Here is an 18,847-nt window from a genome sequence, read left to right as displayed (position 1 = left end):
CAAATCACATTTTAAAAAGATGACATTGGGGGGAGGGTACAGCTTAGTGGCAAAGTGCATGTCTAGCATGCACAAGGTCCTGGGTTCGATTCCTAGTATCTCCGTTTAAAAAAATAAACAAAGAAATAAATATGAAATTACCTTCCCCATTCAAAAAAAATTAAAAAAGAAAGATGACACCATCTGATTAAGGCCTTTGAAAATTACTGTGATAAATTTCACTTGAAACCAAGACCTGTAACATTCAGAAATCCTAGACTGAAAAGTCATTGCAGAACACTAAGACATCTGCTTTTATCATTATAGTAACTTTTGTAGGCAGAATGCAATACAGCGAAAATATACTAAATAAGTCTAAATTTACAGTAAGAACAAGAGGAAGTTCCACATTTCCTAAATATAGTTTCATCTTAAAACTCCAGTAGAGGTAACAGGTGAGAGGTCACTTGCCGTTCTCTTGAGCAAATCTGGAGGCTTCCAAGAAAGTGACTTCCCGATCGGCGTCCAGGTCCTTCTTGTTCCCACAGAGGATGATCACGATGTTCTGACTCGCTAGCATTCTGGCATCTGTTAACCAATTAGTAAGCGCATTGTAGGTTTCTCGGCTGCGTAATATAAGATTGTGGAAATAGTACATGTATTTTATAAAGCTAGCAACTCTTTCCAGGCACTCACACTACTCACACCACTTTCAAACACGTGGGGCGACGCCAGCAACCTTGAAGGGAACTCAGACAACCGGAATGCCCCGAGTGTGCTCCACACCCACACCGTTTGTTTCACTTTGTTTCCAGGAGAATGAGACGGGGAGTCTGACAGCTTGCGGTCTGTTGTTTGCCCAGCCGGGGTACAAAAGGAAACAGAAGTTGCTCCCTTCATTTTACAGTATTTATGGAGCTCTCAGTACATGCAAGGTGATGAGGGACACCTGAGAGCTCGCCTCTGCCACTCAGTGAATCCCTGCAACCTGCTGGTACCTTGTTTCCCAGGAAGTTATCACCTGGATTCTTGGTAAGGGACTCTATGGCATAGATTCTCATTATCTCCCTTTTCTCTGAGACTCCCAAGGCCCAAAGAAACTAAGTTGCCCAAAGTCACACGTTGGGCCAGTGGCAGAGCCAGGATTTGACCAGGTCCGTCCGCCTTCAGGACCGTTCTCGGCCCTCATCTGTCTAGGGCCAGTTTCTTCTGCTGGCACACTCTGACGGGGCGGCCTCACACGCGGGCAGGCGGAGCCCCTCACCCCCAGGCAAGGGCGGCAGGGCTGCCCGCCTCCTCGCCAGAGCCCCTCATTCTGAATACAGGCCGGGTGTGCAACAGACGCCCTCTCACAAGCGTCTTCCCAGAAGGAGCCCCCAGATGACACAGTTCAGTTGACGTTTCAGAGGTGGTGCTGGCGAACACTGAGATCAGCACAGACTGATGGGATTCCTTCGAGGACGGGGACCTTCTATGACCTGCACTGTCCAATACAGCGGCCACCAGCCGCAGGTGACTTCTGAGCACTGGGAATGGGGCAAGTGAGACCAGGCAGCTGAAAATTTAATTTAATTTAATTTGCGATAGCTGCGGTGATGGCTACACACAGGACAGTGCACTCAGATCCTTCTGTGTGCCAAGAGCTTTATACTAACCAACTTGACCGCCCAGCAGCCTCACGAGTCTCACACGATCATCATTACTCCACAGACAAGGAAGCTCAAGTCCAGTCAGAGTGCCCTGTCTGAGGACGCCACACAGTGACCAGACGTGACCTAGAGCCTGTGCTTGATGGACGGCAATTACTTCTAATGATTTACCACAAAGGAAAACTCTAAGTTCTTTTGTTTGTTCTTTGGGGTTTTTTTGCAAGCCTTCAGTGTCAAAACATCATGTTAAGAAACACAGTGAAACACCATGGATGCTTCATCTAAAACCTTGGGGACATCCTTCTTTACGTGGTAAAGTAGTGGCGGGTCCAAGAACCTCCAAGACTCCCCGTGAAAGGGCTGTGGGGCTCTGGACCCCCAGCCATGCCCGCCGCCCCCCACCCCCCCCACTGCTGATGCACAAAGCATCCCCTGCAGGGAGGCGCGGACCCAGGGAGCAGAGGCGGCGCCTCTTCCGGGGGCTTGTTACCTGGTGATGTCGTAGACAAGGAGGGCCCCCGCTGCACCTCTGTAGTAACTCCTCGTCACAGACCTGGAAGAGTTACACGCTTTTACTTTCAACCAGCCAGAGCCTGGACTCCTGAGCACCATCCGCTCGTGTGAAAGCACCTGTTTTTGCCTTGAAAACCACAGTACAGGGGCAGACGTTGCTTTCAGAGAAATGATTCAGGGTCACCTGAAAGTATGCATGATGAGCTATTCCACCTGAAATCGTGTCACAGAAATGGCAGGGAGGTGGGGACGTCCAGCTGGGACAAGTATGATATTCCCTAAAGGGTGGATGAAGCTCTTCCGCAGAGCCAAGGGCATCTTTGAGAACTTACAGGGCGGGCAGAGAGGGAGCCCTCTCAGAAGCTGAGTGGGCCCTGGGCGCTCGGCAGTCCCCCTCTGCTGGCGCGGGGGTCCTGTGTCTTCCCCCCGGGGAGAGGGGACCTCCTCCCGGACTCCACAGCCGCGCTGCCCTGCGTGACCTTCCTCTCGCCCCTCACCTGTTTCTACAGTGCCCAAATGTATCTTGTCCGGGTCCACAATTTCCAGGATTTTTCTTTCAGTAACACATTTTCTCCCCTGCAGCACGAATCCCTCCCTGGTTCATTACATTTTTCCCACTAGCAAAATCAAATTTGCTCCGGCACCTCCCACCTTAAAGAACAAAGTAGGAGGCTTGATCCCCCGCTACTGTTCCATCGCTTTCTCTTTCTGACACCCAACCTTCCCCAGAGCTGCCTGACCAGTGCCCCTCCCTTCCTATTCCCCCCACCGCCGCCCTGCCTTGCCGCTCCTCCCACACAGCTGGTCCAGGTCACGCAGCTCTGTGGGTCCAGACCCAGTGCACCTGTCCGCCCCGCTCCGCTGCTGCAGCCCCCTCTCTCCCGGCCTCCTCCTCTCTCACCAGCTACGCTGAATCATTCCTCTGAATCTGCCCTGTTGGTACCAGAGTTCCTTCCCCAGGGCTGGGCTCTGGCTCTCTTGTCTACCAACAGTCCTGACTCAGATTTAATCCTCAGCTCAGACTACATCTGTAAGATCCAACCGCTGCTACCCCAGCATCTCCATGTGACCACATGATGAACACCTGTAAGAGAGAACCCTGGTTCCCAGCCTTCAGGTCCCTCCTGGCGGGGGGTGGGGTGAGGGGTGAGGAGGTCCCACCATCCACTCTGTTTATAATCTGTTTATAATCTCTGCTCGGAGCCTCCACGCCTCTTCATGCCCATCTCTATACTGAGTCCATCAGGTCCTGACCTGTCTCACCAACTGTTCATGCCCCACAATGTACATGTCTCTCCATCCTCACCAGCACTGTCCTAATCCACGCCACCAGCTCTCTGCCTGGACCCCTGCAGGCTCCTACAGCTGGTGTCCCCGCTGTCACTTGCGACCTCCAGAGCAACAAAAGTCCTCCTCAAGGTCTACAAGGCTCCTGTGCTCCGGAATGGGGCAATGGTCAGTGACTCAACCGCTTTAATCGATCATGTCTGCAGTCCGAAACCTCCGTAAGAGGCCCTAGGCAGTGGGGCTCAGACAGCTTCCGAGTTCGTGAGCACATGGCGGTGCGGAGAGGGCGGGGAGCCCAGCGCTGGGTCCCCACACCCATGCCGTCTGCACCTCTTCCATTTGGCCATTTGTGACTTGCACCCTTTATAATAGACTGGTAACATCGAATGCGGTGCTTTCCTGAGCTCTGTGAGTCGTTCCAGTGAATTTGGGAGCCTGGGGGCAGGGCCGTGGAAGCCCTGAATTCACTGACTGCTGGGCAGACGCGAGAGTGACCGGTGTGTGCAGGGCGGACAGTCGGGGGCCTGAGCCCTGAACCTGCGGCGTCTGGTGCTCACTCCGGGTACCGTCAGCATCGAAGTGGGCTGTCGGTCACAGAGTGGTGTGGAAAAAGGCCACTCACCTGGGGTCAGATAAGAGGCACCACCATCAACTACACTTCAACAAAAAGGTAAAAAAAAGAAAAGAAAAAAAAAGAAAAACAGGCACCAAAGAAACAAACAGTGCCTACCTCTGGGGAAAAAGAAAACCGTGGAACTTACAGAAAACAAACAGAATTGCTCATTATTCTTTGATATTTTGAAAAGGGCAGCTATTTTTAAATTTACTTTTTAGCCCTTAAATTTCCCAGGCTCGAAGCGTTCCCCCGTCTCCTTACAGACGCTACCGCAGAGGGCAGAGCAGCGGGGTGAGGGGGGCCAGCTGTCAGCTCTCCCCTAGGGACCCCCCGGGGGCAGGTCTTTTCCACATGTAGTAGGAGGCAACTCTTCTCTATTTTAGCTCCAGCTCCCAGAGAAGAAGCATCAGAGAGGCACCGGCCTGTGGCGCCTGCCCCTGCTGCCTCCCCGTCCTGCAGGGCCGGGTCCCAGGGCTGCTTTCTCCCTCTCTGGCTTTCTCCCCTGTGTTGGTGAGGTGTGGCTTCCTGAAGTTTCTAAGAAAGAATACAACAATTCTCTCCCGTTCTTGCATAACTGAAGATATTCTGATTCTTCTTCTCACACCTAATGGATAGTTTGGCCAAGTTTCCAATTTTAGGCTGGAAAAAAATTTTTTCATGTTGAGGTTTGAAGGTGATGCTTCAATTATCTTCTAGCTTCCAAATGCTGCTGTTGAACAGTCCATGCCTGATCCTTTATTGGGATTGTTTTGGCCTCTTGGAGTCTTTCCGTATCTTCGCTTTATCCATAATGCTCTGAAATTTTACATGGCACACCCCTGTCTGGAATTTCTCCCATTCATCTGTATTTGGTGCAAGGTGGGCCAATAAATGTGGAATCTCATTCCTTCAGTGGAAAATTTTCTTTAATTGTTTCTTTTAGTGTTTCCTCTGTTTTCCCTTCTTCGGGAATGCCTAATTAGTCAGGCATTGGACCTCCTGAATTAGTTCTGGATGATTCTTTGTTGTTTCCTCCCCTTCCCATCTCAAGTTTGCTGTTTAACTTTCAGGAAGATCATTACTCTACTTAATATATTATTTGATCGCTCTTTTGTAGTTTTAGTTTTCTCCTATTCCCTGGAAGTTTCTATTTTCTTTATTTTGGGCTCTTTCTTTTATTTTAAAAACTTCCTTCAAGTGTCTGGTGATCCTTGGTTGATCAATTATATTCAAGAACAAGGAATTATAAAAGTCTTAAAAAAAACCCCACCCCTTTATGTGTGGGCTGGAGGCTTTACCGTGAAATGGCTAGACAGAGATTGGGCTATTCCACTGGGGAAACCAAAATATTAGCATCCTTAAGCCTTTCCTTTGGGGCTATTCATCTTTCTGCAGAGAATATATACCTGACTTTAAATGAAATGCCTGCACTGGGATTAAATTTTATTTAACTGAATTTTGAAATTGTGACTATCTGTTCTGCTTGACTTTGGGTATCTGTTCAAAAAGCACAACTGAAATATTAATCTACTTTCTTGCTTTAGTACTTACAGAATATTAAACCTGTAACCTTATCCGCAGTGATCTGGGGCCATCATTGCAAACATCGATGGTGACTATAGTGCAATGAAAGTGTTGAGGAGAGAAGAGAGAATATTTTGTGGAATGTTTTAATGTAAAACAAAACCAGCCCCCAAAGAAGTTTTAAAAAATTCTCCTTTTAAAGTAAAATGCAGAGAAGAATTGTTTGTGCTACTATTTTGCTTTGATTTGAATCTAAAAGTACAGTGTGGAACAGGCAACGCCACACCCTCCTAATGCACTCACTAGTCTCGAAGAATAAATTAGCCTCCAAATTAGGGCGCATTCACTTGGAAGAGGTTCTAATGCATTCTTTCATAAATCAGTGCTGCATGGAGAAAAACTGACTTCTAGCTTGTCTTATAGCTTCCAGAGGCAAAATTTCTAAAATCTAGGGGAGGGAGTTGGGGAGGACTATATATATATTAGGAGAATATAACTGATTATTTCAAACCCAATTTTCAAATATTTTTCTTAATTTAGAGAAAAAGCTACCTGAATCGTTCTTGGCCGGCTGTGTCCCATATCTGTAACTTGACATATTTACCACCAACGTTTATTATCTTTGAACCAAATTCCACTCCTATTGTATGATTTGAGTCATCTTTGACTGAAAAAGAGAAAGAAATTTCATTTTAGAACACTAAGGAAACAGGCTCAGATTTAAACGAGTAACATTAAAATCAAGAGTTAAGTCAATGGAAAATGCAATTTACTTCAGCCATTCATTTCTCCAACAGTCAGATGATAACAGGTACTTGTTCTTTTAAAGAGAGCACATACAATCCCTGTTCTTAAAGAGACAATAAAAGCTTTCCTCAAAAATCCTAAACAAACCATGTATTTTAAAGCCGGGGCTTGGACGAGGCCACACCACAGGAGATGGTGTCTCCCCGTCCACTGTTAAGGTTCTCATGAATGGCGGCTGCACGGAAGCCTGGGCACCACGTGGAGGCCTCACCACCCAGGGGCAGACCTGCAACTTGGCCAGTAATGGTTTTAACTATTCGGCCAAATCTCCTAAAGAAATAAAAGTAAAGGGAAGGAAAGGCACTGAAGCCCAAGAAAGAAACAAAGAAACTTAATGGACATCAAAGATTAAGGGGAAACGAGGAAAAGATAGTGTGAAAAACAAAACAAACAAACCCAAAAAACAAAAACTCTATGCATCTACAGCTGCTGGGATTTCATGAATTTTAGCACTGCGTGGCGCTAATCTGGAATGAATCCTCTGGAGAAATCAATACTGTTTGAATGGGCAGGGAGGCGGGCGAAGTAGCCTGCTAAACTCAACTGGAATAAGCCGTCTATAAAAGAAAATTTCTGTGATGGATATCGTGGGCATATGGTCCACTAGCTGGCTTATATTTTATAACCACAGGATAAAATTTAATTGTACCAGAAGTCAGGAATGCCACTTGACAGCTATGTTTATTGCTGCCTGGGAGCGTGGGGGTTGGGGAGGGGAACAGGGACCCCAGCAGCCTGTCTCACGCCTGGACAGTGCAGAACTGGACATCCTGCTAGACCGAGCCACTGCGCACACCTTGGAGTAAAAGCCTTCAGAGGGCCATAACCGAAGGCCAAGGGCATCCTGACTAGGTCATGGCTACACGAGAGATAAAGTGAAACCTTGTGACAACATTACTGTGACAGTGAGGAGTGACAGGGAGGGCGACCAAGGGGGAGATCCCCACAGAGGAGGGGGAGAGCAGCAGGCTGGGCGCTTGGTCCACTGTTGTCCGGATGCTCGCTTCTGAGACGGAGCAAGGAAAAGCCTTGGTAACTGGCAAAGAAGCCTGGACCGCCCGGTGAGTGAAGACGTGTTCAATTCAGTAAGGACTGGCTCCGTGACTGAGCCATGCTGGGTCCGTGTCGCTATACAGAGGTTCCAGCAAGCTCTTGGCTGATGAAAATGCAATGAGCAAAATGCACTTCTAGAATTTTATTCTTCAAGCTCTTTTCCAAGACACACTATGCTGCCTCTTTTCCCATTTTACCTACCACCTGACGTATCTCATACATATTTAAGATGCACTTCATTTTTTAAAAAATTTAAAAAAATTTTGGGGGCAGGGCAGAGGTAGTTAGGTTTACTTATTTATTTATTTTTGGAGGAGGTACTGGGGATTGATCCCAGGACCCTGCAAATGCTAAGCATGTGCCCTGCCGTTTGAGCTATACCCTCCCCCCGAGATGCACTTCATTAAATGAAATTAATTCTGTTTCCGTTCCTTCATCTGACTACCAAACAGACAGGCCATTCTCCACAATTCTTTCCATTATTATAAAAGCACTACTTATTTTAAGGGCCTTTCAAACCTACCACCTTTTACAATAGTTTGGAATACAAAATTCAATCCCCTTTACCAAGAGTGTGAGTCAATTGCAAAAGTTATTTCCTCTGGTCAAAATGTCTGGGTTTGAGTCTCACCAATTATGAGGTCACCATGAAGAGGTACACACTCACTTCTCTGAACCTCTGTTTCTTTACTTGCAAAATAGAATTGAAGATTACAACTGCCTTAATGACAATACAAGGCTGCCGAGGACAGATGTTATTTCATTCAAAATGCACAACGAGCCTGCTGGGAAATGAAATTCCACATTATCCCACTGTATTTCAGTATCTGGAAAATGTACAGACGGTACACTACGTAATGAACTATGAACCATTATAAGGCTGAACTGCTAAATAAAAATCAGATTACTAAAAGTTTAATAACAGACTTTAAATGTCATTTAAAAATATTTTTAAACTACGAGTTTTTTCCTGAAAAAACTATTCATAAGTCCAGCTGTAAACAAATCCGAGCAGGAGTGTGCTCTCAGAAGGAGACGTGTGTGAACACAGACCACATGGCATCACTTACATTTTTTTTCAATAAACTGGTGAAGCAAGCAAGACTTGCCGGTTCCTGCATTGCCAATAACCAAGAATTTAAACAAAAAATCTGAAAGACAAAAAGAGATTGTGAAAAGCAACTTTAAAACAGGTGCTATGAATTTATTCTTACGCTACAATCATAAAAATTTAATGAAATATTAGTTGCTAATATAACAGAAAAAAAGAGGTAACAGTATTTTGTGAAAACGGCAATAAACACATTGACTTACCTTCCCACCTTTTCTGTATCTGGCTTGCGTGCTAACTCAGCGCCATTTCAAACTGGGGACAATTTGTTTTGATATTAAAAGTTGGAAAACTTCTTATAATGACTAAAATCTGTCTCTCTGCTACACTATTCAAAAAAAACACACACACACAATGACGAGCGAAAGTCGCCTAGAAATTTCAAGTGTTTTCTGTAGAAAAGAAAAAACCTGGTAGACTTTGAGGCTTTGAGAAGTCGCTTTCCTTTTTTTTTTTTTTTTTTTTAAAAAAAAACAATAGGTGTCAGTTTTCCCCGTACTTGCAGACTTCTGTGGCCTTGCCTCTGTCCCCTCATCTGTGACCTGTGGGAAGGCTGGCTTAAGCCCAGCTGGGGTCAGTATTCCACGTGAGAAGTCTGTCTCATTCAGTGTAGATAAAGCTCTTCATTTCTTCTTTACATGTTGGAATTTATTTATTTATTTTTATTATTTTATTTTGGGGGGGCAGGGAGGGAGGCAATTAGGTTTATTCATTTACTTATTTTTAGAGGAGGTACTGGGGACTGACCCCAGGCCCTCCTGCACGCTAAGCATGTGCTCTACCGCTTGAGCTACACCCTCCCCCACTTGGAATGCATTTAATTTGGGATCCTACTTTCTATAACCGGAAAAAGAGGCTTTCCAGCACGGAGTCTGTAAATTAGAGTGATGTAGCATTAGGAGCCTCATACGGCCCTGGAGATTCATTTTTGCTTTTTATTAGGAAAGAACTCTCGTTCTGCTCAGTCCAGGCCCTGCAGAGCACCCACCCCGTCTCCCACGATCACCCTTTGATCCTGACCCACCACTGCTCACCCCTGGCTGCCAGGCTCATCCCCTGGCCCTGCAGGCCCTGCTCCACATTCCTGGTTCCCTTGTGTGCACCCCTGCAGGTGTCACCTCTGCACTCCTGTGTCCAGCCCAGACCAAGCACTGCTGGCCCTGGCTCCTTCCCTCCCCCAGTTAAGCCCAAATAGTCTATTTCTTTGCTGGTGCCTGGGCTAGCCCTGTTTCCTAAGAACTACATTCATTATCACTCCAAGATTAAGCTGTCAGCCTCTCATGATTTTCAAATGGTTGTAGGCAATTAAACTTATAGGGCAGTGCTATTCGAATTGTCAGCATTTAAAAATGTCAACAGTTTTATGCTTCCCACTGCCCGTTTTAAAAGCAAGTCTATCAGTGTTCATAACAGTATTACTCACGGTAGCCAAAAGATGGAACCAACTCAAATATCCATTGATGGATAGATGGATAAACAAAATATAGTATATACATACATTGGGATATTATTCAACATTAAAAAGGAAGAACTTTCTGGCACATGCTACAACATGGATAAACTCTGAGAAAATTGTGCTAAGTGAAATAAGCCAGGCACAAAAGGACAAATACCAGAAGATTCCACTTCCAGGACATGAGGTACTCAGAGTCATCAAACTCATAGGGACAGAAAGTAGAAGGGTGATTGTTGGGGAGGGGATGGGGGAGAGGAAATGGAGAGTTTGCATTCAGTAGATACGAAAGATGAGAAAGTTCTGGAGATGGATGGTGGTGGTAATGGTTGTACAACAATGTGAATGTACTTAATGCCACTGAACTGTAGAGTTAAAAAGGGTTAAAATGGCAGATCTTATGTAATGTATGTTTCACTACACACACAAAATAAAATGTGCCAAGTCTAATTATTTTCATCAAACAGCTTTTACAAACCAAGAAATTGAAGGGAAGCTGGTTAAGATGGTCAGGTTAAAATGGAAATATTGGAATTTCTCACTCTGGTTCCATATCTCCTTCTATTTAAGAAATAAAGCCCAAAACATTGCATAAAAAAAAGATGAAAATCAGAGGTTGAACCAAGATGGCAGAGTAGAGAGACTCATAGCTCACCATCTCCCATGAATACACCAAGAATTACATCTATAAACCAACTGAATCACACAGATGCCTACTGAACTGTGGCAGAGTGTCTCTCGCTTTGAAGTACAGGAGGATTCTCACAAAATCCAATAAACAACAAGTTTATATGGTATAGCACAGGGAACTATATTCAATACCTTGCAGTAACTTATGGTGAATATATGAAAATGAATATATGTATGTTCCTATATGAAGCATTGTGCTGTACACTAGAAATTGACAACATTGTAAACTGACTATACTTCAATCAATATATATATATAATATATAAAATATATATATAATATATAAAAGAAAGATGAAAATCAGGTGAAGATGCTGTCACTATGTAGGCAAAAGTAAGCCTTGAGAGAAAAAATTATTTGTGTACACAAATTGGAATGTTTCTTATGTGCCCATGTGAAGGAAGGAGTAGTGAGCTGAACTGGAACTCTCTTCAGGGCTCAGCCAGAAGTGAAAGGACAGGCTGGGGAAAAATCCTCTCCCCAGCGCAGGAAGACAAGGAGCCCTCTCTGACTCTGCCTGGCCTCTCAGCAGAAAAACATTCCACTTTGAAGGTTTATCATGTGAGTCTGAAGTTCAAATTTAAAAAACATGTGGAGTAAAATGATTATAAATCAATAAAAAATGTTTAAAAAAATGTGGAAAATGAATCTTCAAGTCAAGAAATTTAAAATAATGGGATGCCTGGAAGAAGCAAATGCAGATCACTCTGGAAAGAAACACCCTCAGCCCGAGGTATAGAGGATTCCCACACTTACAGCTCCTCTGAAGATGAGCTCACAATCTAAAATTAAAAAACACTCAAGGGAACATTCCATCTTGAATGAGTCAGCAATCCCAAAACATTAAACTTTCAAGAATCTGATTAAAAAAAGAACCTAAGAAACTATACTCAAGCTGATTAATACTGTAAAAAAGAATTGAATCCATAAGAAAAGAATAAAGTGATATAAAAAGAGGTAGATTTCTAGAATGTGTCTAGAAATAAAAACTGCAGTCTTTAAAAATAAACAGTCAATAGGGGGCAGGGTGTAGCTCAAGTGGTAGAGCCCATGCTCAACACACAAGAGGTCCTGGGTTCAATCCCCAGTACGTCCTCCAAGCAGAAATCAATGAAGAAACCTAATTACCTCCTCCTCATTAAAACAACACAAAACAAAACACAAACACCACAAGCAAAACGTGCGCTTTGAGGTTGTTCCACAAATCTGTCTCATCCTTTAACAAATGCTGACGTTATGAATCTTAGGTATCACTGAATTATAAATTTTAAGAAGTCAATAAATGAGTTAAAGAACAGAATTAACATGACTAAGGAGAAAATTAGTGAACTGGAATAGAGAATGAAGAACATTACAAGGAGGCAGAACAGAGAATTGAAGAGAAACAAAATATGAGAGTTTAAGTAACATGGAGGATTGGATTTGGCTTCCCAGTGCATATAAATGTTATGTTCACACTACGTTGTAGTCTGTTAAGTGTGCAGTAGTATTATGTCTTAAAAACCAATGTACATACTTTAATTAAAAAATACTTCATTGGTAAAAAACGCTAACCATCATCTGAACCCTCAGCAAGTCATAATCTTTCGGCCACAGTAACATTAAAGATCACTGATCACCATAACAACTATAATAATAATGAAAAAGTTTAAAATGTTGCAAGGATTACCAGAACATGACCCGGAGACGTGAAGTGAGCAAATGCTGTTGGAAAGATGGTGCCAGCAGACTTGTTCAATGTAGAGTTGCCGTGAACCTTCAATTTGTGAAAAATGCACTCTGTGAAGCACAAGGCATGGCTGTCAACGGATGTAAGGGTTTTATATTTCACTCAAACTGGTAAAATGATGATACCAGTAGACTGTGGTATGTATATACAGTCTAATGCCCAGAGCGACCACTAAAACAACTATGCGAAGAGACAGACCCCAGAACATCAGGGAAACAGGTCATACTCAGAAACAGGTAAATCCATATGGTATCACTCATATATGGAATCGGAAAAAAAAGAAAAAAAAGAGGACACTAATGAACTCATCTACAAAACAGAAACAGATAACAGACTTAGTAAACAATCTTATGGTTATGGGGGAAAGAGGGTGGGAAGGGATAAATTTGGGAGTTTGAAATTTGCAAATGTTAGCCACTGTATATAAAAATATATTTAAAAACCTAAGTTTCTTCTGTATAGCACAGGGGACTATAGTCAATGTCTTGTAATGAAAAAGAATATGAAAATGAATATATGTATGTATATGCATGCCTGGGACATTGTGCTGTGCACCAGAGATTGACACATTGTAACTGACTGTACTTCAATAAAAAAATAGGTAAATCAAATGGAATTCTAAAAAATATTCTCATAAACCACAGAAAGATTAGAAAAAGAAAAGAGGGAAATAAAAAAACAGAATAGAAAGTAAAAATATAAAATGGAAAAAACAAATTTAATAGCTCAATACTTACATTAAACATAAACCATATAAATATACCAATTAAAAGACAAAGATTGGCAGGTCAGATGGAAAAACATGACCTGACTACATGCTGCCTCCAAGAAACTCACTTCAATTATGATTTCAGGCAGGTTGAAAATGAAAGAATGAAAAAAAATAATATCACGCAAATTTTAATCAAAGTCAATCATTATCATTATCAGATAAAACATGCTTTAGGGCAAAGAAAATGACCAGAGACAGAGAGGGTCACTGTATAATGATAAAAGGGTAAATCCCCCAATAGGATATAGGAATCCTCAATGTGTGCACTAAAAAATGGAGCTATAAAATAAGTCAAACTAAAACCTGACAGAACCGAAAGGAGAAACAGACAAGCCCACCATTATGGCTGTAAACGTCAACACCTCTCTCTCAACAACTGACAGAACTAGACAGAAATCAGCAAAGATACAGAAGAACTCAGCACAGTCAACAAACAGGTTTGAGTCAACGTTTATAGAACACTCCGCCCAACAAGAGCAGGGTACATATTCTTTTCAAGGTCCCATGGAACGTGTATCAAGGTAGACCACACCCTGGGCCATAAAATAAACTTTAACAAATTTAAAATGATTGCAATCACAAAGAATGTGTTCTCCAACCACAATGGCATCAAGCTAGAAATCAGTAACATAAAGACAAAAGGAAAATCTCCAACTACTCGGATACTAACCAGGACACTTCTAAACAACCCATGATTTAAAGAGGGTCTCCTGGGAAATCGAAAACTACACTGAACTGAATGGAAATGAAAATATAACTTATCAAGATTTGTGGGTTACAACTAAAGCAGTGCTGAAAAGAAAGTTCAGAGCACTACACGACTACATGCATATATTAGAAAAGAGGAAAAGTCTCAATTATCGAAGCACCTCAAAACCTAGCATAGGAAGAGCAAAATAAACATAAAACAAGCAGAAAGAAGGAAACCAAGAGCAGAAATCAATGAAACTGAAAACAGAAAAACAAAGAGCTGATTCCTTGAAAAGATCAATAAAATTGACAAACTCTAGCAAAACTGGTGAGTTGAAGGATGTGGGGGCTGATCAAGGAAAAGGGCATGACCTTGAGACGGTCACGGCACACACCTACCTTCGTCCGGGTAGCACCGTGACAACTTAGACAGGCTGCGTGGGAGGGGAGTCCCTCACGGCAGGAGGCCTTGCCGACAAGGTGCCCGGCGGGCAACAGGGCAAGGGGACACCTGGGGAGAAGAGCACCCCCTCCAAGGGGGCTTAACGTGTCCAGGTGACGTCGCTCGGCAGCATCTGCTGGAGGTCTGTGACAGCCCCAGAGCTTGCCTGATCAGAGGTGAGCAGACGGTGAGCGCGGCTTCACCGGGTATTCAAAGCAGGCAGCCACTTATGGCTAAAAATGATGATGTGCTTCTCTGGGCCGTATTTAAAGCAACTGAGTATGTAAGAATTTGAATCTGGCGCTGGCAGGCTTTGAACTAACGTCTCAGCTTGTTGGGGAGAAGAAAACCACAGAGGCGCCAATGTGCAGGGGCCACTGTTAACTCAGCGATGTAACAAACACTGACCGGAAAAAAAAAAAAAAAAAAAAGACAGCAAGTGAGGACACAAATAGCCAATGTCAAGGTGCAGCACTACAGACCCAACAGGATGACAAAGGAGGAGGAAGAACAGCTCCACACACTTTAATTTGACAACTTACAAGAGATGGACCCATTTTTTGAAAACGCAAAGTCCTACAACTCACCCAGCATAAAACAGATCGCTTAAATAGTCCTATAACTATAAAGGAAACTGAATTTGTAATTCTAAAACTCACACAAAAGAAACGTTCAGGCCAGGATGGTTTTACTAGAGAATTCTACAGACATTTAAGAAAGAACCAACACCAATTCTATACCACGTCTTTGAGAAAACTGAAAAGGAGGGAACCCTTCCCTAGTCATTTTCTGAAGTTAGTATTTCCCTGATACCAAAGCCAGAAAAGGACAGTATTAAAGCAACACCAACCACAGAACAGTATCTCTCATGAACACTTAACAAAATATTAGCAAACAGAATTCAGTTTTATATATACATATAAATTAGACACTATGACCAAGTGGGCTTTGTTTCAGAGATGAAAGGCTGGTTCAATATCTGAAAAATCAATCAATGCAATTACTCTATTGACAGGCTAAAAAGAAAAATCACATGGTCCTATCAACTGATGCAGAAGAAGCATTTCACAGAAATCAACACTCATTCATGATAAAAACTCTCAAAAACAGAAACAAAAAACCAGAAAGGAACTTCCTCAACTTGATAATGATCATTTAGAAATTTCTACAGCTAACCTTACACTGAATGGTGAAAAGACTGCTTTCTCCCTAAGACCAGAAACAAAGTAAGACTATCTGCTCTCACCACTCTGTTTTTCTTTTAAATCTGTTTTTATATATAGTGGTTAACATGTGCAAATCTCAACCCCCCAAATTTATGCCTTCCCAACCCCTTCCCCACCCCAGTAACCATAAGATCATTTACTATGTCTGTGAGTCTGTTTCTGTTTTGTAGAGGAATTCATTAGTATCCTTTTTCTTTCTTTTTTTCCTCTTTTTTTAGATTCCCCATATGAGTGATACCATATGGTATATTTCTTTCTCTTTCTGGCTTACTTCACTTAGAATGACAATCTCCAGATCCATCCATGTCACTGTAAATGGCATTATTTTATTCTTTTTTATTGCTGAGTACCATTGTATAAATATAGGCAACTTCTTTATCCAGTCATCTATCGATGGACATTTAGGTTGTCTCCATGTCTTGGCTGTTGTATACAGTGCTGCTGTGAACACTGGGGTGCATGTATCTTTCTGAATTAGAGTTCCCTCCAGATATGTGCCCAGGAATGGGATTGCTGGATCGTATCCCACCACTCTTATTTAATATCCCTGTTTGATATTAAATAAGAGTAAGGCATACAAAGTAAGGAAACAAAGGTACACAGATCAAAAAGGAAGAAATAAAATTGTTCCTATTGGCAGATAATGATTGTCTACAAAGAAAAATTGAAGGACTCTTAAAAAAAAAATAAAACCTCCTATCACTGGTAAGTGAGTTAAGCAAGGTCAAGACTGTAGGATATAAAAATCAATCGTATTTCTATATACTAACAACAAACACATCAGCATCAAGATTTAAAATATAATACCACTTATAATCACTGAAAAAAATGGCATAAATCTAACAAAACATGGGAAGGATTTCTATGCTAAAAACGACATAATGCTGATGAAAGAAACAAAAAAAAACCCTCTAAATAAATAGAAAGACACACTGTGTCCATAGATTAAAGACTGGACAAAGCAAAGATGCTAATTCTCTCCAAATTGATGCCTATGTTTAAGAAAATTTCCTATTTCTAGCAAGAGACTTTTTGGTAGATACAGATAAGATGATTCTAAAATTTATATGGAAAGACAAAGGAACTAGCATAGCAAAAACAACTTTGAAAAAGAAACAGTGGAAGGAATCACTTCATCTGACACAGTAATCACAACTGTGAGGGGTGAGCAGGGGGAGAGACACATTCATCAACGGAACAGCACAGAGAACTAAGAAACAGACCCACATTAATATGTCCAGCTGCTTTTGAAGGTGCAAAAACCATTTAATAGAAGAAAGTTAGCCTTTTCAACAAATGGTGCTGAAGCAACTGGACATCCACAAGGGGGAAGAAAAAGGGCCTTGACCTAAGCCTCATATCTTATGCAGAATTAACTGAAAATAGACCACAGACTTAAAAGGTACAACATTAATATAAAACTTTTAGGAAAAATAGGAGAAGATCCTCAGGACAAAGTAAAGAGGTCTGAGACTGGATTGGATGCCCCCCACCCCCAAAATCTATAAAAGGAAAAATTGATAAATTGGACTTCATCAAAATAGAAAACATTTGCTTTATAGAAAACTTTGTTAAGAGAATGAAAAGACAAGCTACAGACTGAGTGAAAAATCTGCAAAATATCCAATGTAGGACTAGCATCTAGAATATATATAAATTAATTTTAAAAAAAACCTCTCAAAACACAGTAAAAAAAAATTAAACAACCCATTTCTAGAACAAATAAATGAATTCAACAAGGTAGCAGGATACAAGATTAACATACAGAAATCTGTTGCATTTCTTCACAATAATAATGAAATATCAGAAAGTTAAAAAACAAATCCCACTTAAAATTGCATCCAAAAAAATACCAAGGTATAAACTTAACCAAAGAGGTGAAAGACCTATACACTGAAAAACACAAAAAATTGGAAAGGAAATTGAAGGTGATAACAAGAAATGGAAAGATATCTCATGCTCTTGGACTGGAAGAATTAATATTGTTAAAACGACCATACTATCCAATCTACAGATTAATGCAATCTCTATCAAATTACTTAGGACATTTTTCACAGAACTAGAACAATTATCCTAAAATTTATATGGAACCACAAAAGACGCAGAATTGCCAAAGCAATCCCGAGGAAAAAGAACAAAGCTGGAGACATGACCCTCCCAGACTTCAGACTATACTATAAAGCTATAGTAATCAAAAGAGCATGGTATTGGCACAAAAACAGACATATCGATCAGTGGACTAGAAATAAACCTACAGTCAATCAATCTATGACAAGGGAGGCAAGAATATACAATGGAGAAAAGACAGTCTCTTGAACAAGTAGGGTTGGAAGAGCTGGACAGCTACAAGTAAATCAATGAAATTAGACGCCTTCCCACCACATACAAAAATAAACTCAGAATGGTTTGAAGACCTGCAAATGGCCAACAGGCACATGAAAAGATGCTCAGCATCACTGCTCATCAGGAAAATGCAAATCAAAACCACACGACATGACACCATAAATCTCCTAGAAGAGAACATAGATAAAACACTCTCTGACACAAATGACAGCAATATTCCCTTAGAGCAGTCTCCCCAGGCAGAGAAATAAAAACAAACAAATGGGACCTAATCAATCTTAAAGCTTTTGCACAGCAAAGGGAACCATCAACAAAATGAAGAGACAACCTATGGAATGGGAGAAAATATTTGCAAATGATGTGACCAACAAGGGCTTAATTTCCAAAATGCACAAACAGCTCATACAACTCAATAACAAGAAAGCAAACAACATAATCAAAAATAGGCAGAAGACCTAAATAGACATTTCTCCAAAGAAGACATACAGATGGCCCACAGGCACACAAAAAGATGCTCAGCATCACTGATCATCAGGAAAATGCAAATCAGAACCACAGTGAGGTACCACCTGACACTGGTCAGAATGGCCATCATCAAAAAAGTCTACAAATAACAAATGCTGGAGAGGGTGTGGAGAAAAGGGAACCCTCTTACACTGCTGGTGGGAATGTAAATTAGTGCAGCCACTATGGAGAAGAGTATGGAGGTTCCTCAAAAAACTAAAAATAGGGCTATGATATGATCCAACCATCCCAATCCTGGGCATATATACAGAAAAGATGAAAAAAGCCTCTAATTTGAAAAGACACATGCATCCCAATGTTCACAGCAGCACTATTTACAAGAGCCCAGACATGGAAATAACCCAAGTGCCCATCAATAGATGACTGGATTAAGAAGATGTGGGATACACACACACACACACACACACACACACACACACACACACACACACAGAGGAATATTACTCAGCCATAAAAAAG

At 41.9% G+C, this 18,847-nt stretch overlaps 1 protein-coding gene across 1 annotated transcript in view; it reads right to left on the bottom strand.

Annotated features, from left to right (window-relative positions):
- RAB4A (RAB4A, member RAS oncogene family) overlaps positions 1 to 18,847 on the bottom strand; it is a 43,044-nt gene that overhangs the window by 11,013 nt on the left and 13,184 nt on the right. Inside the window, exons 2-5 of the mRNA XM_064487856.1 lie at positions 8,478 to 8,558; positions 6,100 to 6,214; positions 2,119 to 2,181; positions 451 to 605 (exon numbers count right to left, since the gene is read on the bottom strand). Coding sequence (XP_064343926.1) covers positions 451 to 605; positions 2,119 to 2,181; positions 6,100 to 6,214; positions 8,478 to 8,558 — 414 coding nt within the window. The remainder of the gene's footprint in view (positions 1 to 450; positions 606 to 2,118; positions 2,182 to 6,099; positions 6,215 to 8,477; positions 8,559 to 18,847) is intronic.

Source organism: Camelus dromedarius, chromosome 8 (assembly GCF_036321535.1).
Source record: "Camelus dromedarius isolate mCamDro1 chromosome 8, mCamDro1.pat, whole genome shotgun sequence".
In the NCBI taxonomy this organism is placed as follows: domain Eukaryota; kingdom Metazoa; phylum Chordata; class Mammalia; order Artiodactyla; family Camelidae; genus Camelus; species Camelus dromedarius.
This window is presented reverse-complemented; position numbering and strand designations above follow the sequence as displayed.